Source organism: Chiloscyllium punctatum, chromosome 6 (assembly GCF_047496795.1).
Source record: "Chiloscyllium punctatum isolate Juve2018m chromosome 6, sChiPun1.3, whole genome shotgun sequence".
Classification (NCBI taxonomy): Eukaryota; Metazoa; Chordata; class Chondrichthyes; order Orectolobiformes; family Hemiscylliidae; genus Chiloscyllium; species Chiloscyllium punctatum.
The window spans coordinates 27,054,220-27,074,660 of record NC_092744.1 but is presented as its reverse complement, the minus strand read 5'-3'; the positions used below and the strand labels follow the sequence as shown (position 1 = coordinate 27,074,660).

At 43.1% G+C, this 20,441-nt stretch overlaps 1 protein-coding gene across 1 annotated transcript in view; it reads right to left on the bottom strand.

Annotated features, from left to right (window-relative positions):
* The window catches only part of LOC140478798 (claudin-1-like), a 44,276-nt gene extending 25,367 nt beyond the window's left edge, over positions 1 to 18,909 (bottom strand). Inside the window, exons 1-2 of the mRNA XM_072572185.1 lie at positions 18,847 to 18,909; positions 18,479 to 18,725 (exon numbers count right to left, since the gene is read on the bottom strand). Coding sequence (XP_072428286.1) covers positions 18,479 to 18,701 — 223 coding nt within the window. The 5' untranslated portion in view covers positions 18,702 to 18,725; positions 18,847 to 18,909. The remainder of the gene's footprint in view (positions 1 to 18,478; positions 18,726 to 18,846) is intronic.
* Positions 18,910 to 20,441: the final 1,532 nt, after the last annotated feature.

The window sequence follows — 20,441 nt, the reverse complement described above, 5'->3', positions numbered from 1 at the left end:
CCTAGGTCGTCTCAACGCCTTCTATGCTCACTTTGAGCAGAATTTCAGCAGAGAGGTAACACCTATTCCGACAAGTCCTGACAAACCTATCCCAATAGTCGCTGCATCAGATTGATCAGTTTTACTTCATCCGAAACCAAGGAAAGCAATGGGACCAGACGGAGTACCAGATCATGCACTCAGAGCATGCGCAGATCAACCGGCAGACGTCTTCTCGGACATCTTCAACCTCTCCCTGCAGCAGGCAACTGTCCCTGCCTGTTTCAATAGGCACAGGGATGATGTTGGCCCAAAGAAGGCTCATGCAGCATGTCTCAATGACTCCCGCCCAGTGGCCCTAACTTCGGTGGTCATGAAGTGCTTTGAAAGGCTGATCATGGCATTAATCAACTCCAGCCTCCCATTACTCTTGACTCACTCTAATTTGCCTATCAGACCAACAGATCCACATCAGATGCCATATCACTTGCCCTTCACTCATCCCTAGAACATCTTGACACCAAGAACAGCTACGTAAGAATCCTACTCATCGACCACAGTTCAGCCTTCAAACCTATTATCCCCTCAAGTGATCTCAGACTAAGCCCCACTCTCTGCAACTAGATCCTCAGTTTCCTGACCCACAGGCTACAATCGGTGAAGATTGGGTACAATATTTCATCCTCACTAACACTCAGCACTGGAGCCCTTAGGGGTCTGCACTCAGCCCCCTACCGTACTCACTGTATACCCATGACTGTGTCGCCAAATACCAGACTAATGCCATTTACAAGTACACTGATGACACCACCACAGTCGATCAAATCTCAGATGGCGACAATCAGATTACAGATGGGAGGTGGAAGACCTGGAAAAATGGTGCACAGAGAACAATCCAGCTCTCAACGCCAGCAAAACCAAGGAACTCATTATTGACTTTTGGCGGGATGTTACTCATGCCACTCACTCATTAACAGCACAGAGGTGGAATGAGTGGAGAGTGTCAAGCTCCTGGGAGTAGTCATCCACAACAACCTTTCTTGGACTCTTCGTGTGGACTCACTGGTTACAAAAGCCCAACAATGCCTCTTGTTCCTCAGGCATCTGAGGAAATTTGGCATGACAGCTTGCCCAACTTTTATAGGTGCGCCATCGAGAGCCTTCTATCTGGTTATATCACTATCTGGTATGGCAACTGTACCATTCAAGATCGGAAACTGTTACAGAGAGTGGTGAACTTGGCCTGGACAATCACAAAGGCCATCCTCCCATCTACAGAATCCATCTACCAGGCCTGCTGTCAAGGAAAGGCCACCAGCATTCTCAAAGATCCATCCCACCCTTGCAATATTTTTCTATAACTTCTACCATCGGCGGAGAAGGTACAGAAGCCTGAACACACGCACCAGCCAGTTTCGCAACAGTTTCTGTCCTACTGTTGTTAGAATACTGAATGAATTCACAAACTCTGAACATTCGCCTGTACCTATATTTTTGTTTTTGCCTCTGTTTACCTATTAATTACCATCTATGTTACTTAACTATGTGATCTGCCTGTATTGCTCGCAAGACAAAGCTTTTCACTGTGCCTCGGTTTACGTGACAATAAATACAATTCAATTCAATTGCCTGCACTATACTGCTTTCAGCAATCGTTGGTTTTGTTGTTCCAGAATTGCTCCCATATCCTGGAAGGTAGCAAATGCAGCTTGTCTTAGTCAAGAAAAGAGGAAGGAACTAACATGAGAAATAGGGAAAATATTAAAATGGCATTATACACATGGCAACTGGGCACATAAAATAACCAAGCAGAGATAGTATGGATTTACAAACATTGTTGCATTAACAATCATTTGAGTTTTTGAGGATGTCATTAGTGAGATGGATAAAGAGAGAACAAGTGAGTATTTGAATGTTCAAAAAACATTCAATCATGTGCCAAGTGAAAGGTCTAATTAGGACGAATGGAACTAGTATGGATATCAACATGGCTAGAGGATTGGTTCACTCCTAAAACAGAGTCGGAGTAAGTGGGTCATTTTCAGATTGGCAGGTTGTAATTAATGGAGTCCATTAGTTTTTGGGCCTCAGCTATTTGTAACCGACATCAAGAACTTAAACACTTTACACAGAGATTCCTTAGCTACTTGCTAATGATGTAGTTGGATGGGAAAGTAACCAATGAGGAAGGTGCGAGCAGCAGCAAGATTGTATGCCAAGCTTTAATGAGTGAATAATAACAAGGCATATGGAGCATAACATGTGGACGTGTGAAGCTACCCCTTTCTGAAGGGAAAGTAGAAAAAAGCTGAAATATTTTCAAAATTTAGACAGTATGGATAATGTGACCACTCAGAAATGCATGGTCCTTGTGTATGAATTAGGGAAAGTGAATATGAAGTTTAAGCACAATCGGGGAGGCAGTGGTTACATCAATGGATTTAGTAATTGGGAATCCAGGCTAATATTCTTGGGTCATGGATTCAAGCCCTACCATGGCAGATGGGGAAATTTTAATGGAATAAAGAATTTAAATTTAAAAGCTAGTTAAATGCTGAACATAAAACCACTGTCAATTGTTGTAAAAACCCTCCTGGTTCACTAATGTCCTTTAGAATATAAAATCCATTATCCTTTCCCAGTTTGGCCCACACATGACTGCAGACCCACAACAATGTGATTGTTAACTACTCTCTTACATGGCCCAAGCAAACAACTCAGTTCAAGGTGCATTAGGGATGGGTAATGAATCCTGGCTCAACCAACAATGCCCAAATGCCATGAACATTTTTTTCCAAAAAAGCAAACAATTAGAAAAGCAAATAACAAAAGGACTGGAGTACCGTAAATAAGTAGGTCTAACTGCAACAACATGGAACCTTGGTGTGATCTCACAGTACTCCAGATATATTAGCTTTGATCTCCTTACTCAGAGAAAGATATACTTATATCAGCAATGAAGGTTCACAAGACTGGTTCCTATGATGAGGGGTTTAAGGAGAGGTGGAGCAGATTAGATCTACATTCTCCAGAATTTAGGAGAATGAGTGTTCTTTTAAAATTTATTCATGGGATGTGAGCATTGCTGACTAGGCCAGCATTTATTGCCCATCTCTAACTCACTCCTGATCTGAGTAGTTTGTTAGGACCATTTCAGAGGTCAGTTAAGAGTACCACTGCTGTGGTCTAGATTTAGACTGGGTAAGGATGACTGATTGCCTTCCCTAAAGGATGTTAGTGAACCCGAACCAGCTTTTACAACAAATGGCAATGGTCACCATTATGTGGGTGGCACAGTGGCTCAGCAGCTAGCACTGCTGTATCACAGCGCCAGGGATCTCAGGTTCAATTCCAGCTTCGGGCAACTGTCTGTTTGGAGTTTGCACCTTCTCCCCGAGTCTGTGTGGGGTATCTCTAGGTGTTCTGGTTTCCTCTCACAGTCCAAAGATGTACAGGTAAGGTGGATTGGCCATGCTAAATTGCACATAGTGCAATGGAATGTGCAGGCTAGGTGGGTTAGTCATGGTAAATTCAGGGTTACAGGGCAGGGGGTGGGTCTGGGTGAGATGCTTTTTGGAGGATCAGTGTTAGCCCGATGGGCTGAATGGACTACTTACACACTGCATGGATTTTTTTAGACTAATCTTTTATTCCAGATGTTTCTGGAATTCAAATTGCACCAGTTACCATGGTGAGATTTAATCACATATCCCACCAGAGTATCAGCCTGATACTCTGACCATTTCTTTTCCTGAGGTATTGAAATATACAAAATACATACCAGGCTTGATAAGGCAGATTTAGGAAGATGTTTCCCTATCTGTGTTGTCAAAAATGATAGATCACTGTCTCAGAATAAGGAGTTGGCCATTTCAGTCTGAGTTGTGCAAAATGTCTTCACTTCAAATGTTGTCAATCTTTGGAATCCTCCACAGTGTGGAGGTGGAGCTGCAGGGAGTCATTGGATGTTCAATCATTGTGAATATTCAAAGCTGAGATGAACAGATTTTTGGATATGAAGAGATGTTTTATGGGAATAATGTGAGATGGTTGAGGCAGAAGCTCAACCATAATCTCATCAAAGGGTTAACAAGTCTAATTCTATTCCTATTATGTTCTTTTCCCAAGAGGCTTCAGATAAAAACTTACATTGAGCCTAAGAAGATGCCATTAAGAGTCATGACTAAAAGGACAAAAGGAGAAGAGGTTTAGGGAGGGAGTTCTAGAGCTTATGTTCTAGAGGCATAACAGCAATAGTGGAATAAAATAGACAACATGCTGGAGGCCAGAACAAAATATGGGAAATCTTAACCAAAAATAGGAAGTGCAGGTCTGGAAGTATCCACATGAAGAGAAAAACAGTGTAAATATCTCAGGCTTTTGAACTTTCATCAGAAATGCTGGGTATTTCCAAAATGTTATTTCATGCAAGAGACTGGAAGAACATGGGGTTCCTGTACACACTGGAGGAGTTGACGGAGGATGCAAATTATATTCCAGTTAACTAGGCAGTGTGTCATAAAGATAACACAAAATGGGCCAGTATCCAAGTTCACCTGGCGACGTTTTGCCTTCAGGGAGTTACTGAATTAGTGAGTTCTGTTGACCTGCTCAGCAAAAAAAGGCTAAGTGTATGAGCGGAGATATTATTAAAACTCAAAACCTGACTGAAACCTATGTTTAGGGTATACAGCCTTCAACAAGAATTGCAATCTGAAGTTATGAATCTATTCCTGGAGTCCAGAATCTCCTCCTCGTTGCTTGGCCATTGTTCCTGGGCCAGGAGGTGCTGCTTGCCAGCAATGTAATCACTGGGTAGTATCACACACATTTTGCCAACCAAGCACTCACTAGTCATTCATCAATAATGCTGAAGGATGTTCTGTTCTAACCTGCCTTGCAGATGATCTAATTGATCTGGTCTTCACAAAAGGCAGTGGATGAATAACTAAAGTAATTAAAAACTCAATTTCCAATTTATGCCTTTGAGCTGGTATACGCAGGGGGGCCCAGTCAAAATAACAGAACAAAATGTCAACAACAGCCTAGAACCACCTTAAAAAAATGCTACATTAAATCAATTTCTGTCTCCATAAAGAATAACTTGTATTTATATAGCACCTTTCACAACCTTTGCACATCCCAAAACCAATAAAGAAACTTTGTCTCTTAAATATATAGCAGTCACATATACAGGAAATGCAGCAGCCAATTTGAACACAGTCTGCAGCCACGAATACTAATCAGTTCATCTGATTTGGGTGTTGCTTGAAGAACATCTTGTTCTTCAAAAGTATATGATCTTGTAATTCCACCTGAAACACTAAATCACTACCTCACCAAAACTACTGAAATAGACACATTGGATTAGTTTCAGTTCAACTGTTAGACTTTGAACGAGTACACAACTTAGGAATCACGCTACAGACCAGTAAATGACTCAATGGATATGTGCTTAATTTATTTCAGTGACAGCACTAAACCAAATTGAACTATTGGATGGTGACAGGTCTTCAATATCAGCAGCTTTAAAACATGACCAAATAATTCAAAATTATCTCCACCAAGACAGTTTGATGCTTGGGATAATTTAACAGGATAGTCAATCCCTCTACACCTCCATCCGCCATGACCAGGGCCTCCAAGCCCTCCGCTTTTTTCCTCTCCCGACGTCCCCAACAGTACCCTTCCACCAACACTCTCATTCGTTTGGCTGAATTGGTCCTCACCCTTAACAATTTCTCCTTCGAATCCTCCCACTTCCTCCAGACCAAAGGGGTAGCCATGGGCACACGTATGGGCCCCAGCTATGCCTGTCTCTTTGTTGGCTACATAGAACAGTTGATCTTCCGTAATTACAACAGCATCATTCCCCACTTCTTCCTCCGCTACATTGATGACTGCATTGGCACCACCTTGTGCTCCCACGAGGAGGTTGAGCAATTCATCAACTTCACCAACACGTTCCACCCTGACCTTAAATTTACCTGGACCGTCTCTGACACCTCTCTCCTCTTCCTGGACCTCTCAATCTCCATTAATGACACCTCCTAGCACAGCGCTTTAGGGAACATCTCTGGGACACCCGCACCAATCAACCACACTGCCCTGTGGCCCAACATTTCAACTTCCCCTCCCATTCTGCCAAGGACATGGAGGTCCTGGGCCTCCTTCACCGCCGCTCCCTCACCACCAGACGCCTGGAGGAAGAACGCCTCATCTTCCGCCTCGGAACATTTCAACCCCAGGGCATCAATGTGGCCTTCAACAGTTTCCTCATTTCCCCTTCCCCCACCTCACCACAGTTCCAAACTTTCATCTCAGCACTGTCCCCATGACTTGTCCTACCTGCCTATCTTCTTTTCCACCTATCCACTCCACCCTCCTCCTTGACCTATCAACTTCATCCCCTCCCCCACTCACCTATTGTACTCTATGCTACTTTCTCCCCACCCCCATCCTCCTCTAGCTTATCTCTCCACCCTTCAGGCTCTCGGTCTTTATGCCTGATGAAGGGCTTTTGCCCAAAACGTTGATTTTACTGCTCCTCGGATGCTGCCTGAACTGCTGTGCTCTTCCAGCACCACCAATCCAGAATCTGGTTTCCAGCATCTGCAGTCATTGTTTTTACCCACCATAATTTAATAGGAGTTGGAAATGAGAGTCCCTTCACAGAAATAAGTTGTTCATGTTTAACTCCTTGTCAGTCCCTCTCCAACCTTTTTGAATACAAATATTAATTCCTTTCCGTAAAGAGCTTTGTATTCAGGTTATGAAAGACACATTTTAAAAAGTTAGTTTGTCCTGATTTCCAGCTCACTCCTTGTGCTCCCAGTTCAGGGTTTAAGCACATTTGAGCCCACGACATATGCTAACAATTTTGGATGGCAATGAAAGGATGTCGCACTGTTGGAGGGATTGTATTTCTAATGAAGCGTTAAATGAAGACCCAACAGATCCACCAAGTTGGATGTTAAAGATGTTATGGCACTATTGAAAGAACAACAATGCAGCACACTCTCTGCACCCTGGTCAACAACAATCCTTCACCCAATCCCATTAAACATATGACCTGGTCACTTAGTATATTCCAGTTTGAGAAAGCTTACTGTGCATAAAATGGCTGCTGGGATTTCTTCCATTGTGTGAATATAGACTAATGCTTAATTGGCTATTGAACACAAACTCTGCTCCTTCACTCTTGGTTTAATACGTCCTTAGTAGTCACTCTCGCAACAGTGACTCCCTCCCAGCCATGCCAGAGCTACCTGCTCCTGTCCAACCGTGTAGATCCCATGTCCTGTTTATCAGAAAACTGCCACCTTCCACCTCCATGATATAGCTGCCTTCACCCTCACCTTTGTTTTGCAACTGCCAAAACCCACTGTCATCTCTGTACAATAGGTGTTCCACCTTCCCAAAGCTCTACCTCATAAACTTAGCCCATCCAGAAATTTGTTCTCATCAATGTAGAATTACAACAACATCCCAAAGGGCCTTCTGGTACATGTACTCTGAACAAATCTACACCCACTCTCATTCCTTCTTCCACTTCCGTCTCTGTTATACATTAAATCTTGACTCGTATATAACAAGCTCTGAGCTTCACATTCTCACCACGACGTTAAGAAATTCCACCCAAGTTCTTTATTTGATTTCAGTGTTTATTTGATGTGGGAATGGAATATAAATATAGTGAAGTTTTACTGCAGCTGCATCAGATATTGGTGAGACCACACTAGAGTACTGAGCACAGTTTTGGACTTTTTATTTGAAAGGAAATATAATCACTTTAGAGGCAGCTTAGAAACGTTCAGTCAACTCATTTCTGGGATGAAGATGTTATCTTATGAGGGAAGGTTGAACAGGTTGGGCATACCCATTGGACTTTAGAAAAACAAGCTGGTCTTATGAAACTGGACAGAGTGGATTCCTAAAGAATCTGGGGCAAGACAAAACTTAAGGTACACAGTTTAAAAAAAAAAGGTGCCCTTTTTCAGACAGAGATGAGGACAAATTATTTCAGTATGGAATTCTCCTCCCTTGAAGGCAATGGAGGCTGGGTCCTTAAATTTATTCAAGGCAGATTTAGATAGATTTTCGATAGTCAAGGGAGTCAAGGGTTATGTGTAAGATGGACAGGAAAGTGAAGCAGAGACCAAACCCAGATCAGAGAGGATCCACCAAATTGGATAAAATTCAAAGGTTCAACTGGCCTATTTCAGGGCCTCTATCTAATGTTTGTATGATTTGTTATTGATCAATTCAGGCCTCCTGATTCCTAGTTTCCAATCTTCACTCATGTCAATGAAACCACACTGATGGTCTCTTTTTATTTGATCTCTATCAAAATCCTTGCACTTTATTTCCATCCAAATTCCCCATTCCTAAGTCTGGCTTATAGGATCATAAGAAATAGGAGCTGAAGTAAGCCATCCAGCCAATCAAATGTGCTCTGCAATTTAATTATTGATTTCAATGCCATTTTCACACATTATCCTTCATTGCACTGTTATTTTTAGTATTGAGAAATATATTGATTTCTGTCTTGTTTCTGCTCAATAACTGAGCTTCCATTGGTGGCGGGAGTAAAGATTTCCAAAGATTCAGCACCCTTAGTGAAGACATGCCTCTTCATCTGAGTACTAAGTGATCTGCCCCTTATTTGGAGATTTCGTCCACTAATGCTAGACCCCTAAATTGGGGCAACAGAATTGGTACATCTACCCTTTCCAGCTCTGTAACAATATTGCAGCCAAATTTCTCAGTGTTCCCTCCACCCTCTCATTTCTTTCAACACACTAAGTAAGCCTTCACTTTCTGGAGCATTGCTCTTAGCAACTGGTTCCTTAAACCATGCAGTCTCTTTATAAACAATAACCTACCTAAAAAGCTATGTTTGAACTAATCTACATGCAGTACAAAGGTATCTTGTTGCTGGCTGCATGGGCAAGAACAAACTTGCATTGTATTTATCGACTTTCAGATCATCCCAAGTATTTGACACAGTCAGTTAAGTACTTTTGAAGCGTATTCACTGCTAGAATATGGGAGATGTATCAGAAATGTGCTGTTTGTGGGATCTTGCAGAATGAAATAACAACCAAATAATCTGTTTGGTTGGTGACAATTAAGGGATGAGTGTTGACCAGGTCACTATGGAGAGCTCGTCTGCTCACACTATTTCATGACATCTTTTATATCTGAGAGACAGACCTCTGAGAAATGGCAGTTTGGATAGTGAAGAAAGCTCACCTGGGATTTATGTTCAACTGGATGGAGATCGTTTCTGTGACCTTCACAGACAGAAACGTCATGCAGTGAGCCAAGGCTGACAAGTGACTCAAAAATGATCAAACTCAACCACATGGAGTCAATTGAATTCGTCAAAGTATCTGTAATGCCAGTATTTGTCAGCACCAGAATCTAATCTGATTAAGACGAGTAGAAAGTCTACAAGAGGACACGCCTGCAATGCAAATGATTGTGGAACCAAAACATGCTGGAACATGGAAAAAGTTTGCTGTATGCATTGGGAGAGATCAGTATTGACAGTCAACATGACTGATCAGAACATTAGATGTATGGGAAGCTCTGTTCTAATGATTGGCTGTTTTGAGTGTAATTGCCTGAAACTGATTAAAGGCAGCTCTCATTGCTAGTTATGAACCACAGTGCCAACAAGCAAGATCAACAAACCATTTGGCAAAATGTAGAGTCAAACAACACTAAAAAAATGCCTTTATAGTGCCATTTACAACAGTGCAAAGGATTTTACAGCTCTCTCAATGTATAGTTACTGCTTTAGGGAAGGTGGCAGCAAATTCCTACTTTCCAAATTCCCACTAAGAACAGCAGGATAATGAGCAGTTTATAATTTTAGTGGTGATGATAGTGGAGAGGTAAATATCAGCCAGGACACTTGGGAGAACTCCTCTGCACCTCTTCAGATTAGTGCAATAAGATATACATCAGACCATGAAGACAGTCAGAGCCTTGGTGTGACATCTCATCCAAACAAATGTAACTTACCCTCAGTCCTCTCCTTCCAAAATTCACCCCTGTGATGTGGACAGTGCTGACTATTCCACTATTTATTGCCCATCCCTAATTGCCTTGGAGAAGTGACAGTGAGCTGCCTTCTGTAATCACTGCAGTCACGACGTGTATGGACAGCACAATGCTGTTGGGAAGGGATTCTTGGATTTTATCCTCAGGTTACTGAAGGAACGATGATATATTTCAAAGCCAGAATGGTGTGAGGCTTGGAGGGGAACTGGCAAGTGCTAATGTTCCCATACATCTGCTACCTTTGTCTTCCTAGATGGTGGCTGATAGAAGATGCTGATAGAAGAAGGGGGGGGGGGGGCATGGCCCCCACTGCTCCTCGGATACTGCCTGAACTGCTGTGCTTTTCCAGCACCACTAATTCAGAATCTGGTTTCCACCATCTGCAGTCATTGTTTTTACCCAGTGTGGGGGGAACAGAGCAGGCCCAGCATGGGGGAAGAGGACAAAGGGCCCATCGTGGGGGAGCGGAGAGCAGGCCCAGCGTGAGGGAGCGGAGTGGAGAGAGAGGAGAGCGGGCCCAGTGTTGGTGAGGGGGAGGAGCGGGCCCAATGCCAGGGGGAGAGCAAGCTCAGAGCAACTGCTTCCTGCTGGTGTTGGACTCAATTCAGGCCCATGGCTCAGCACTTAAGTACTGTAATTTTAAATATTTACCTCTGTTTAGAATTTTTATACTCCATACCTGGATATCTTTCTACCTAAGATGGCGACAGGCATGGCAATTTAGTTCACATTTCAATGTACTCTGGTATCCTGACAACAAAACTGAATTCTAATTCTACTGTAATGACAAACAGGCAGGCAAATTATCCTGTTAAGCTTCTTGAGTGTTATTGGAATAGCACTGACTCATTCAGACAAACGGGGAGTATTTCATCACACTTCCAACTTTATTGATGATGGATAAGATTTCAGGAATCAGATGAGTTGGTTACTGCAGAATTTCTAGCCTCTGACCTGCTTACAGTCACCATATTTATATGGCTAGTCCAGTTCAGTTTCGGTCAATGGTAATCCCCAGGATGCTGATAGTGAAGGGATTCAGAGATGGTCATATCACTGAACTTGCTTCTGATTCTGTTTTGTTGGAAATGGTCATTGCCTGGCACGTGTGAATACTTTAATTACCAGTCCAAACCTGGATATTGTCCAGGTCTTGATACATTTGGACATGGGCTGCTTCAGAATCAGAGGAATCTTGAATTCAGATGAACATTGCGTAGTCATCCGTGAACATCCTCACTTCTGACCTTATGATGGAGAGAAGGTCAATGAGACCGCAACTGAAGACGGTTGAGCCAAGGACACTACCCTGAGGAAATTCTGCAGAGATGTCCTGCAGCTGAGGTGACTGACCTCCAACAACCATAATCATCTTCCTTTATACAGAGTATGACTTCAACCAGTGCACAGTTTTCCCACTGATTCCAATTGTGTCTGATTTTGGTAGAGTTCTTTGATATCACACTCAAATGCTACCTTAATATCGAGCAGGAGGCTGGAGGACACAGCACGCCAGGCAGCATCAGGAGGTAGAGAAGTCGATGTTTTGAATGCGACCCTTCTTCAGGACTGTGGATGGGCATAGGGGGAACTGCGGATAAAGGGGGAAGTGGGGGCAGGGTGGTGAGGTGGGAATAAGTGAAGACAGGTTGAGGGTATGACCTGGTTGTTCAGTGGGAGGAATGAATCCGGTAGTGGCTGAGAGGAATAGAAGGGAGGGGGAGGTGCTGGGAAGAGGTTTGTGGGTTGGAAAGGGACAGTATTTGAAATTGGAGAACTGAATGCTGCATCCTATGGGCTGTAGCTTGCGCAGGTGGAAGATGAGGTGTTGTTCCTTCAATTTGTGGTTCAATACATTGTGGCGATGGAGGAGGCCAAGGTTGGAACAAAGTGGTTCTGACAGAATGCAAACCAAGGGTCAATGAGCAGGTTATTCCTTTGTAAGTACCATTTGGTGTCACTGTCAATTACCCTTTTCATCACTTTGCTGATGATCAAGAGCAATAATTAGCCAGGTTGGACATGTCCTGTTTGTTATGGACAAGACATACGTAGGCAATTTTCCACATTGCTAAGTTGATGCCAGTGTTATAGCGGTGCTGGAACAGTATGTTTATTGCCAGAGCGTTATCATAGCATTTGCAGTATCTGATGCCTTCAACTATTTCCTGATACCACATGGAGTCAATTGAATTCATCAAAGTGTAGTATCTGTAATGCTGGGGACCTCAGGAGGAGGCCTCGCTCCCTCAGTACTGACCCTCTAATAGTGCAGCATTTCTTCAGTACAGGTTGACTACCCTTTATCGGAAATCCTGAAATCCAAAAAGCTCCAAAATCCGAAGGTTTTTTTGGTGAAGTTCTTTTTCCTCATTAACAAGGTTGTTTGACTTGCCAACAGTTAACCCAAGACGACACCCACTCGATGCGTGTCACTCAGATGTGACAGTGAGGGTGTGGCCCAGCACTGGCAGGCCTCAATTCTCTCTCAAGGCCCGTTTTACTCAGTGAGTCTGCTCCTCTGGTGAGATTTGTTAAAATTTCACCATCAACTGTCACTTAATCTGAAATTCAAAAAATTCTGAAAGTCAGCTGGCTCTGAGCATTTCAGATAAAGGACTGTGCACTTATACTGGCCCTCTGACAGTGCAGCACTCCCTCAGTACTATCATTTTTAAACTTGTTCCAACAACCCACTCTTAGTTAACTTTCAATTATAGAATATACAGCTTGAAACCAACAATTGACCCTTGTACCACATTAATTCAAAGTTACTTTGTCACCAATGTTACCAACAACGAAGAAAACAAGTGAAGGATTTATTCCGACACAGAAAGAAACATACAGCTGACAGCCCCTCCCCATATTCAAAAGATCAGCCAGAGAGTTATGGCTCATTCCAGAGGTGGTTCACAAAAAGAAAGACTTGCATTTCTATGGAGCCTTCCACCCTCAATGTGCCAAAGGGGATGATTATACATATGAATAAGGAGCAGAAGTAAGTCGCTGGCCCCTTGAGCCTGCTCCATCATTCAATAGGATCATGGCTGATTACTCATCCCTGCCTTCCCCACAATAACCTACCACCTCCTTTCTTTAAGGTCTATTAACTTCTGCCTTAAAAATATTCAAGGACTCTGCTCCCACCACATTTTCAGGAGATGTTCCAAAGACACCTTTTTTTAAAAAAATTCCTCCTTATTGTCTCAAACAGGCAAAACTATTGAAAAAAAAATTTTGCAGTGTCGTAATGCAGGAAAGACAACTTTTAACTGTTGGACAATAAACTCCCATGAACAACAGTGCAGTAATGAGACCATCTTTTCTCAAGATGGATTCAGGTATTGGCTAATACACCAGAGGGAATGCTTCCAATTTTCTTCAAATAGTGCCATGTAGTAAGACTGTACGACTTAAGAGCAGAACTTTCTTGCAAGTGACTCACATCCTGACTCCTCAAAGCACTGATATCAAGGCTGAAGCCTTAACGGAGTTTGGCATCAGGAAACCCAAATAAAACTGGCTTCAATGTGAATCAGGGGAATGTTTTCTGCTCAGTAAAGATATGATTGTTGCAAAGGAAGATGATTGTGGTTGTTGGAGGTTTATCATTTCAACTCTAGGCCATCCGTGCAAGAGTTTCTCAGAGCAACATACCTTATTCAACAGCAATCAGATGTTGTCTCCTTCCTTTACCTTCTAACAAGGTCAGAAGTGGTCACTGTTGATTGAACATTGTCCAGCAAGACCTGGACAATATTCAGATTTGGCAAGCAACATTTGCGCCACACAAGTGCCAGGCAGTGACCATCTCTGACAAGGGTGTGCCTAATCGTTATCACTTGACATTCAATGGTTTTTCCATCACTGAATCCTCCACTATTAACTTTGAACAGAAACAGAACATAAACAGCCATATAAATACAAAGGCCACAAGACTAGGTCAGAAGTTAGGAATCCTGCAATGAGTAACTCACTTCCTGACTCCTGAAAGCTTGCCCACCATCTACAAAGCACGAATCTGGAGTGTGATGGAAAATCTCCGCTTGCCTGGATGAGTGCAACTCCAACAACCTATCCAACTCCCAATCTTGTATTGGTTAGCTAATCCTCGACCTATGCAAAAAAAAACTACACCCAACGCCAAGAGCGTTTGGTCTTATTAAATAGCCTTATGAAGCCTTTTGTGTGCATTACTTTATCAAATGCCTAATGGAAATCCAAATATATTATCTCTATTGGTTCCTCTTTACCTATCCTGTTTGTCACCTCCATAAAGAATTTGAATACATTCATCCAGCATGATATGTATGGACTTCATGATCTATATGGACTTCAGTAAGGCGTTCGACAAGGTTTGCCATGGGAGACTGGTTAGCAAAGTTAGATCTCATGAAATACAAGGAGAACTAGCCGTTTGGATACAGAACTGACTCAAAGGTAGAAGACAGAGGGTGGTGGTGGAGGTTTGTTTTTCAGACTGGAGGCCTGTGACCAATGGAGTACCACAAGGATCAATGCTGGGACCATTACTTTTCATCATTTATATAAACAATTTGGATGTGAGCTTAAGAGGTATAGTTAGTTTGTTTGTAGATGACACCAAAATTGGAAGTGTAGTGTTCAATGAAGAAGGTTACCTCAGATTACAACGGGATCTTGATCAGATGGGCAAATGGGCTGAAGAGTGACAGATGGAGTTTAATTTAGATAAATGCGAGGTGCTGCATTTTGGAAAAGCAAATCAGAGCAGGACTTATACATTTAATGATACCCTAGGGAGTGTTGCTGAACAATGAGACTTTGGAGTACAGGTTCATAGTTCCTTGAAAGTGGAGTCGCAGGTAGATAGGATAGTGAAGGTGGTGTTTGGTATGCTTTCCTTTATTGGTCAGAGTATTGAGTACAGCAGTTGGGAGGTCATGTTGTGGCTGTACAAGACATTGGTTAGGCCACCTTTGGAATATTGCATGCAATTCTGGTCTCCTTCCTGAAACTTGATGTCATGAAACTTGAAAGGGCTCAGAAGATATTTACAAGGATGTTGCCAGGGTTAGAGGATTTGAGTTATAGGGAGGGGTTGAATAGGCTGGAGCCGTTTTCCCTGGAGCATCGGAGGCTGAGGGGTGACTTAATAGAGGTTTACAAAATTATGAGGGGCATGGATAGGATAAATAGACAAAGTCTTTTTCCCTGGGGTGGGAGAGTCCAGAACTAGAGGGCATAGGTTTAGGGTGAGAGGGGAAAGATATAAAGAGAGACCTAAGGGGCAACTTTTTCACACAGATGGTGGTACCTGTATGGAATGAGCTACCAGAGGAAGTGGTGGAGGCTGGTACAATTGCAACATTTAAAAGGCATCTGGTATCTGAATAGGGAGGTTTTGGAGGGGTATGGGCCGGGTGCTGGCAGGTGGGACTAGATTGGGTTGGGATATCTGGTCGGCATGGACAAGTTGGACTGAAGGGACTGTTTCCGTGCTGTACATCTCTATGACTCTATATGCTTTATGAAACCATGCTGATTCAACCTAATTGTATTTTTTTTTCTGTAGGCTCTGTTATTACTTCCTTTCTAACAGACTCTCACATATTCCCATTAACAGATGTTAAGCCACCTGTTTGATTTGTGCCTTCACCTTTTTGAATAATGGTGTTACATTGATAGTTTTCAAATCCACTGAAACGTTTCCAGAATCTAAAGATTCTTGCAAGATTATTCCCAGTTACTACCATTCTTACATGACCCAGTGGACCTAGAAGACACAGCTGTGTTTGAAATGGCACGAATTCAAACTTAGTATGCAAAACAACTAGCATGTGGTCAACCTATGGAACAGGTTCCTTAGGGAGATGATGGGAACAATATTGGTTTATTCAAATGAAATAAATACACTTTTCATAAGATAATATTTTGTTTGAATGTTTATGTAACATTAGGCAGAGTACAGATCATTCTGCTATAACATGCATTTTGTTAATGCACATTCACTAATAACATGATCGATGAATTGGGGACACTGTTTCTAAAGCATGATTCCAGCCCCATTAGTTTAAATTAGTTGCTATAACATGATTTTCTTATAACATGGGGTTGCACAAGAACAGAACTACCATGTTACAGCAGACTTGACTATATACAGAAAGTGCACATGCCTGAGGAGGAACAAGAGATTTTGGACAATGGTTCTTTAAGCGGTCTACTACATCTTTCTCACTTCATGTCCGCCACAGATGTTAAGTCACCTGTTCTATTTGTCCCCTCACCTTTTTGAAGAATGGTATTACAATGACAGTTTTCAAATCCACTGAAACTTTTCCAGAACCATTACATCGTGTTACTAACCAAAATGGCAGAAGACAAGTTAAAAGAATGTCATCTTTCATCATCTAGCAATTCCCATATTCTCAACAATTTATTCAATTGGCTTCATTATTTTGGACATCTTGATCATTACCTTGGTCAGAGAGGGAATATTGGGGGTGGGGGTTGACATTTCCCTGAATTAATTAATTGTGGAGAAATTTTAAGCAAAATCTGGGTAGCTGTGATTCTCATCAAGAATCCTGCACAAGATAAAATTAGGTTTCACTGTGATGTCCCAATGATTAAACGGCTTGTCAGAACTTCAGCTTAAAAAGGTACCCAAAAGAACTATCACTCAAGTTGAGTAGCAAAGGGTGAGATGAAATCACAATTGTCAGGAGATGAGAAGGAGAGATCATTCATGATTGAGTGCAAAGCTTGTACTTCAAAAGAAAGGGTAAGAACAATACAGTGCAAATGAAGGCATTTTGAGCACACTGATAATGAGAATTATTTAATCAAAAACTAAAGCCTTGTAAGTCGTGGATTTAAACAGTGAATGTCCCATTGTGGAAGTTAGTTACAGAATAAGGTTGCTGGCCCCATTCCATCTATTTGCATGCATTCTGTCAGGTACTCACTCACTTTCTAGATTTGGACCCAACAGGTATGTAAGCATGTTAACATGTGTGATGGGAATCCAGAATTGCAAAAGTAACACCAGTGGGTGTAGAATCATTTGACTTTGCAGAAATATGGAGTCGCAAGGTGATGGAGGCACTTGGGACCAAAGCTGAGAAAATATTAAGATTGAGACCTGGAGTGAGAGACCCGTGAGGTGAGCAGTGATGGACGAACAGGACATGGCAGCAAAGTTTCGGAAGGTGCAAACCCAGCCAGGAGAATGCAAGAACAGTGAAGGTTAAGAGCAAGGCAGGTTCTTTGAAGATCAGGGGATAAGCAAGGCAGAGTATGGCAGCCTTAACATTAGCAGCATGCCATTGGAAGTTCACATCTGACTGAAAAGAAAGCTAAGTGTTGTGAACAGGCAGTAGATAAAGATGCTCATGTGAAGACGCTGGCATAATGGGCTGAATGGTCTCCTTTTGCTCTGTGAGATTTCTGTGTCTGGTTCAGCCCCTGGCAATTGCCAGGGACAGGGTTCATGGGCGAAGGAGTGGACTTTACGATGTGGACTAAAGACTCTGGCTTCTGCCTTTGCAAGACACAGTTGGCTTTTGTCTACCAGCAGTTTGATGAACGTGAGGCAGTTAAGAGATACTGATTCCGGATTAGTGGTGCTGGAAGAGCACAGCAGTTCAGGCAGCATCCAACTACTTGGATGCTGCCTGAACTGCTGTGCTCTTCCAGCACCACTAATCCAGAATCTGGTTTCCAGCATCTGCATTCATTGTTTTTACCTTAAGAGAGACTGAGCAAGGTCCAGCGAGGTGTGGTCAGTCTACATGTGCTAACTGACAGCGGTTACAGATGGGGAGATATGGAACAACATGGCAATGAGGTGCAGGAAGGGGTGTAGGGGAAACAGCAGAGGAAGGGATAGGAAGCCGTTACGAATGAACTGGGGCTCAGAACGGACAGCCGAGAGTGAGAACAGAACCACCCAACTCACAGTTCCCTCTGTTTTAGTTTGCGGGCGACAGAAGAGGCAGAAACAGGTGATTGATTTTTGTTCACAGTTTTAGAAAGAGAGGGAAGATTTCAGAGGCTGCCTGCCCCAGGTAGACCAGTTGCAACTTGCTCTCAGATCCAGACACACGGAGACAGTGTAGTCTGCAGCACGTTAACTGGAGTTAACAACTGAGTAACTTCTAAACAATGGGCAACAGAGCACGTACCGGGACCTGGGAAATGGGGAATCCTGGTAAATCCGGAGAGAGAAAGAGCTCAGGGCGAGGCGTGGAGACCTGAAAGCAGAAAGAACGCGGTTTCCCCATCATTGCAGTCACTCGGTGACCCGGGAAAGTGCGTGCCCAGGCTTTCAGGAGATGAACCATTACCTGGTAGAGGGGATATTAAAGCCTCCTCCTGACCAATGAAAGCTCCGTTCTGTTAGAGAGAGAAAGAGGGGGACTACTCTCTGTTGCCCACATCGACTTACTGTGCAATTTCAGCAGCGAATCGTAGACTTTACACTGGACCTGGCCGGTACTCTGGGACACACAGGACATCCAGAGCCCCTCATAGATGGCCTGCGCCGTCACGATGTTGTCACCCGCGTAAGACGAGGTTTTCCACTGGGGTAGAGCGGTGCTGGTGATGATTCCGATCCATCCGAAAAAAGCCAGGGCGAAGCCCAGGATCTGCAGACCCGAGTTAGCCATTCGCGTTCTGACCAAAACCTCTGCCTGCAGGGAAAAGGGGGCAAATTCAGCTTCACAGCGAAAAACTGTCTCCCACCCACCCCCCTCCCCCCAATCCTACAGACAACAGCCCTCAGTCAAAGACCACCCCTCGCTGGAACTATACCTGACTCTGCTGAAGAATTTATTACTGTGCTGCCGAGTTCTGGGGATCTACCTTCGCTCTGAGCCACACCTTAAAGGGGCGGATTCAGGTTTCCATCGGCCACAACCCGATGTCACTCTCGGTATCTCTCAGTGACTCCCAGCTCAGAGTCTTCAACAATCTTCAGTTGATGCTACATCAGTTGTTCTTTTTAAGTCTGAGGTAGACAGGGATTTCTGTTCAGCAAAAGTATTAAGAGATACAGGCTAAAGGCAGTTCGGTCACAGACCAGCCATGATCTCACCGAATGGCTCAAGGAGCTCAAGGGGCCGAATGGCCTACACCTGTCCCTGAGTTTCTATATCTTTCCATCTCTCTGTCACTGTCAGTATCTCAAAGTCTGTGTTTCTCCGTGTACCAAATAATTCTCCATGTCCACATGCTTGTCTCCATGTCACTCCCAATGTCTGCCTTCTCAGTGTACTCTGTGTCTCTGTTTTTCTCAAAGACACTGCAGTTCTATCCCCAGTTTTCCAGCTTCGGAGAGATTTCCAGGAAACTCAACTTAAAAAGGAATTCACCCCCACCCGCGTCATGTTCCAGGAAATTTGCGACACCTCCATTTGATAAATGTAATTTATTTTTCTGAGAAGAGCTTTTTCTGCACTAGTTTCTTCTTAGAATCATTTGTTGAGAGGGTGCTGGATAGAGACCAAAATGAAGTTTCATTCATTGTCCCTGACACCACCAGCTCATTGACACTGAAATAACCATTCATGAAAACATACGCAGATAAAAAAAAGCACAAACAGGAGGGGACCATTTAACCCCTTGAGTCTGCTCCACATTCAATAAGGGGCATGGCTCATCTGAGTAGGACCTCAACTCCATTTTCCTGACTTCACATTGCCCTGGATTCCCTTGTCAATCACACACACGGATTCATATAAACACATATACAAATGCCTTCCATATGTGTAAAACAATGTAATTATTGATATGTAAAGCATTTTTGAATGTACCATTTTGGGTGCTATTTTCTGGGTCTGTAGATTGTGAAGGAGCAAAAATGGCCTTTAGTAGAGTGATATGTACTTCATGTCAGATGTGGGAGTTTAAAGAGAGTTTAAGGGTTACTGCGGATTATATATGCCATAAATGGGGTTGGATGCGAATCTTATCAGATCGAAAGGATCGGTTGGAGAGACAGTTAGAAGCAATGAGGAATTTGCAACAGCAACAGTATGTGATGAATGGCACTTATAGGAAGGGGGGAAAGTCTCAGATACAGTCACATAGATGGGTTACCTCCAAGAAAGATAAGAGAGGTAGGCACCGAGTGCAGGAGTGTTTTGTGAATATACCCATTTCAAACAGGTATGCTGTTTTGGAAAATGTAGAGGGTGATGGATTCTCAAGGGAATGTAGCACGAACAGCCAAGTTTCTGGTATTGAGACTGGCTCTAATGCAACAAGGGGGATGTTGGCTTCCAAGAGATGAATTGTGTTAGGGGATTCTCGAGTCCAAGATACAGACAGACATTTCTGTGGCCAGCAGCGACCAAGCAGAATGGTGTGTTGCTTCCCTGGTGCCAGGATCAAGGATGTCTCAGAGA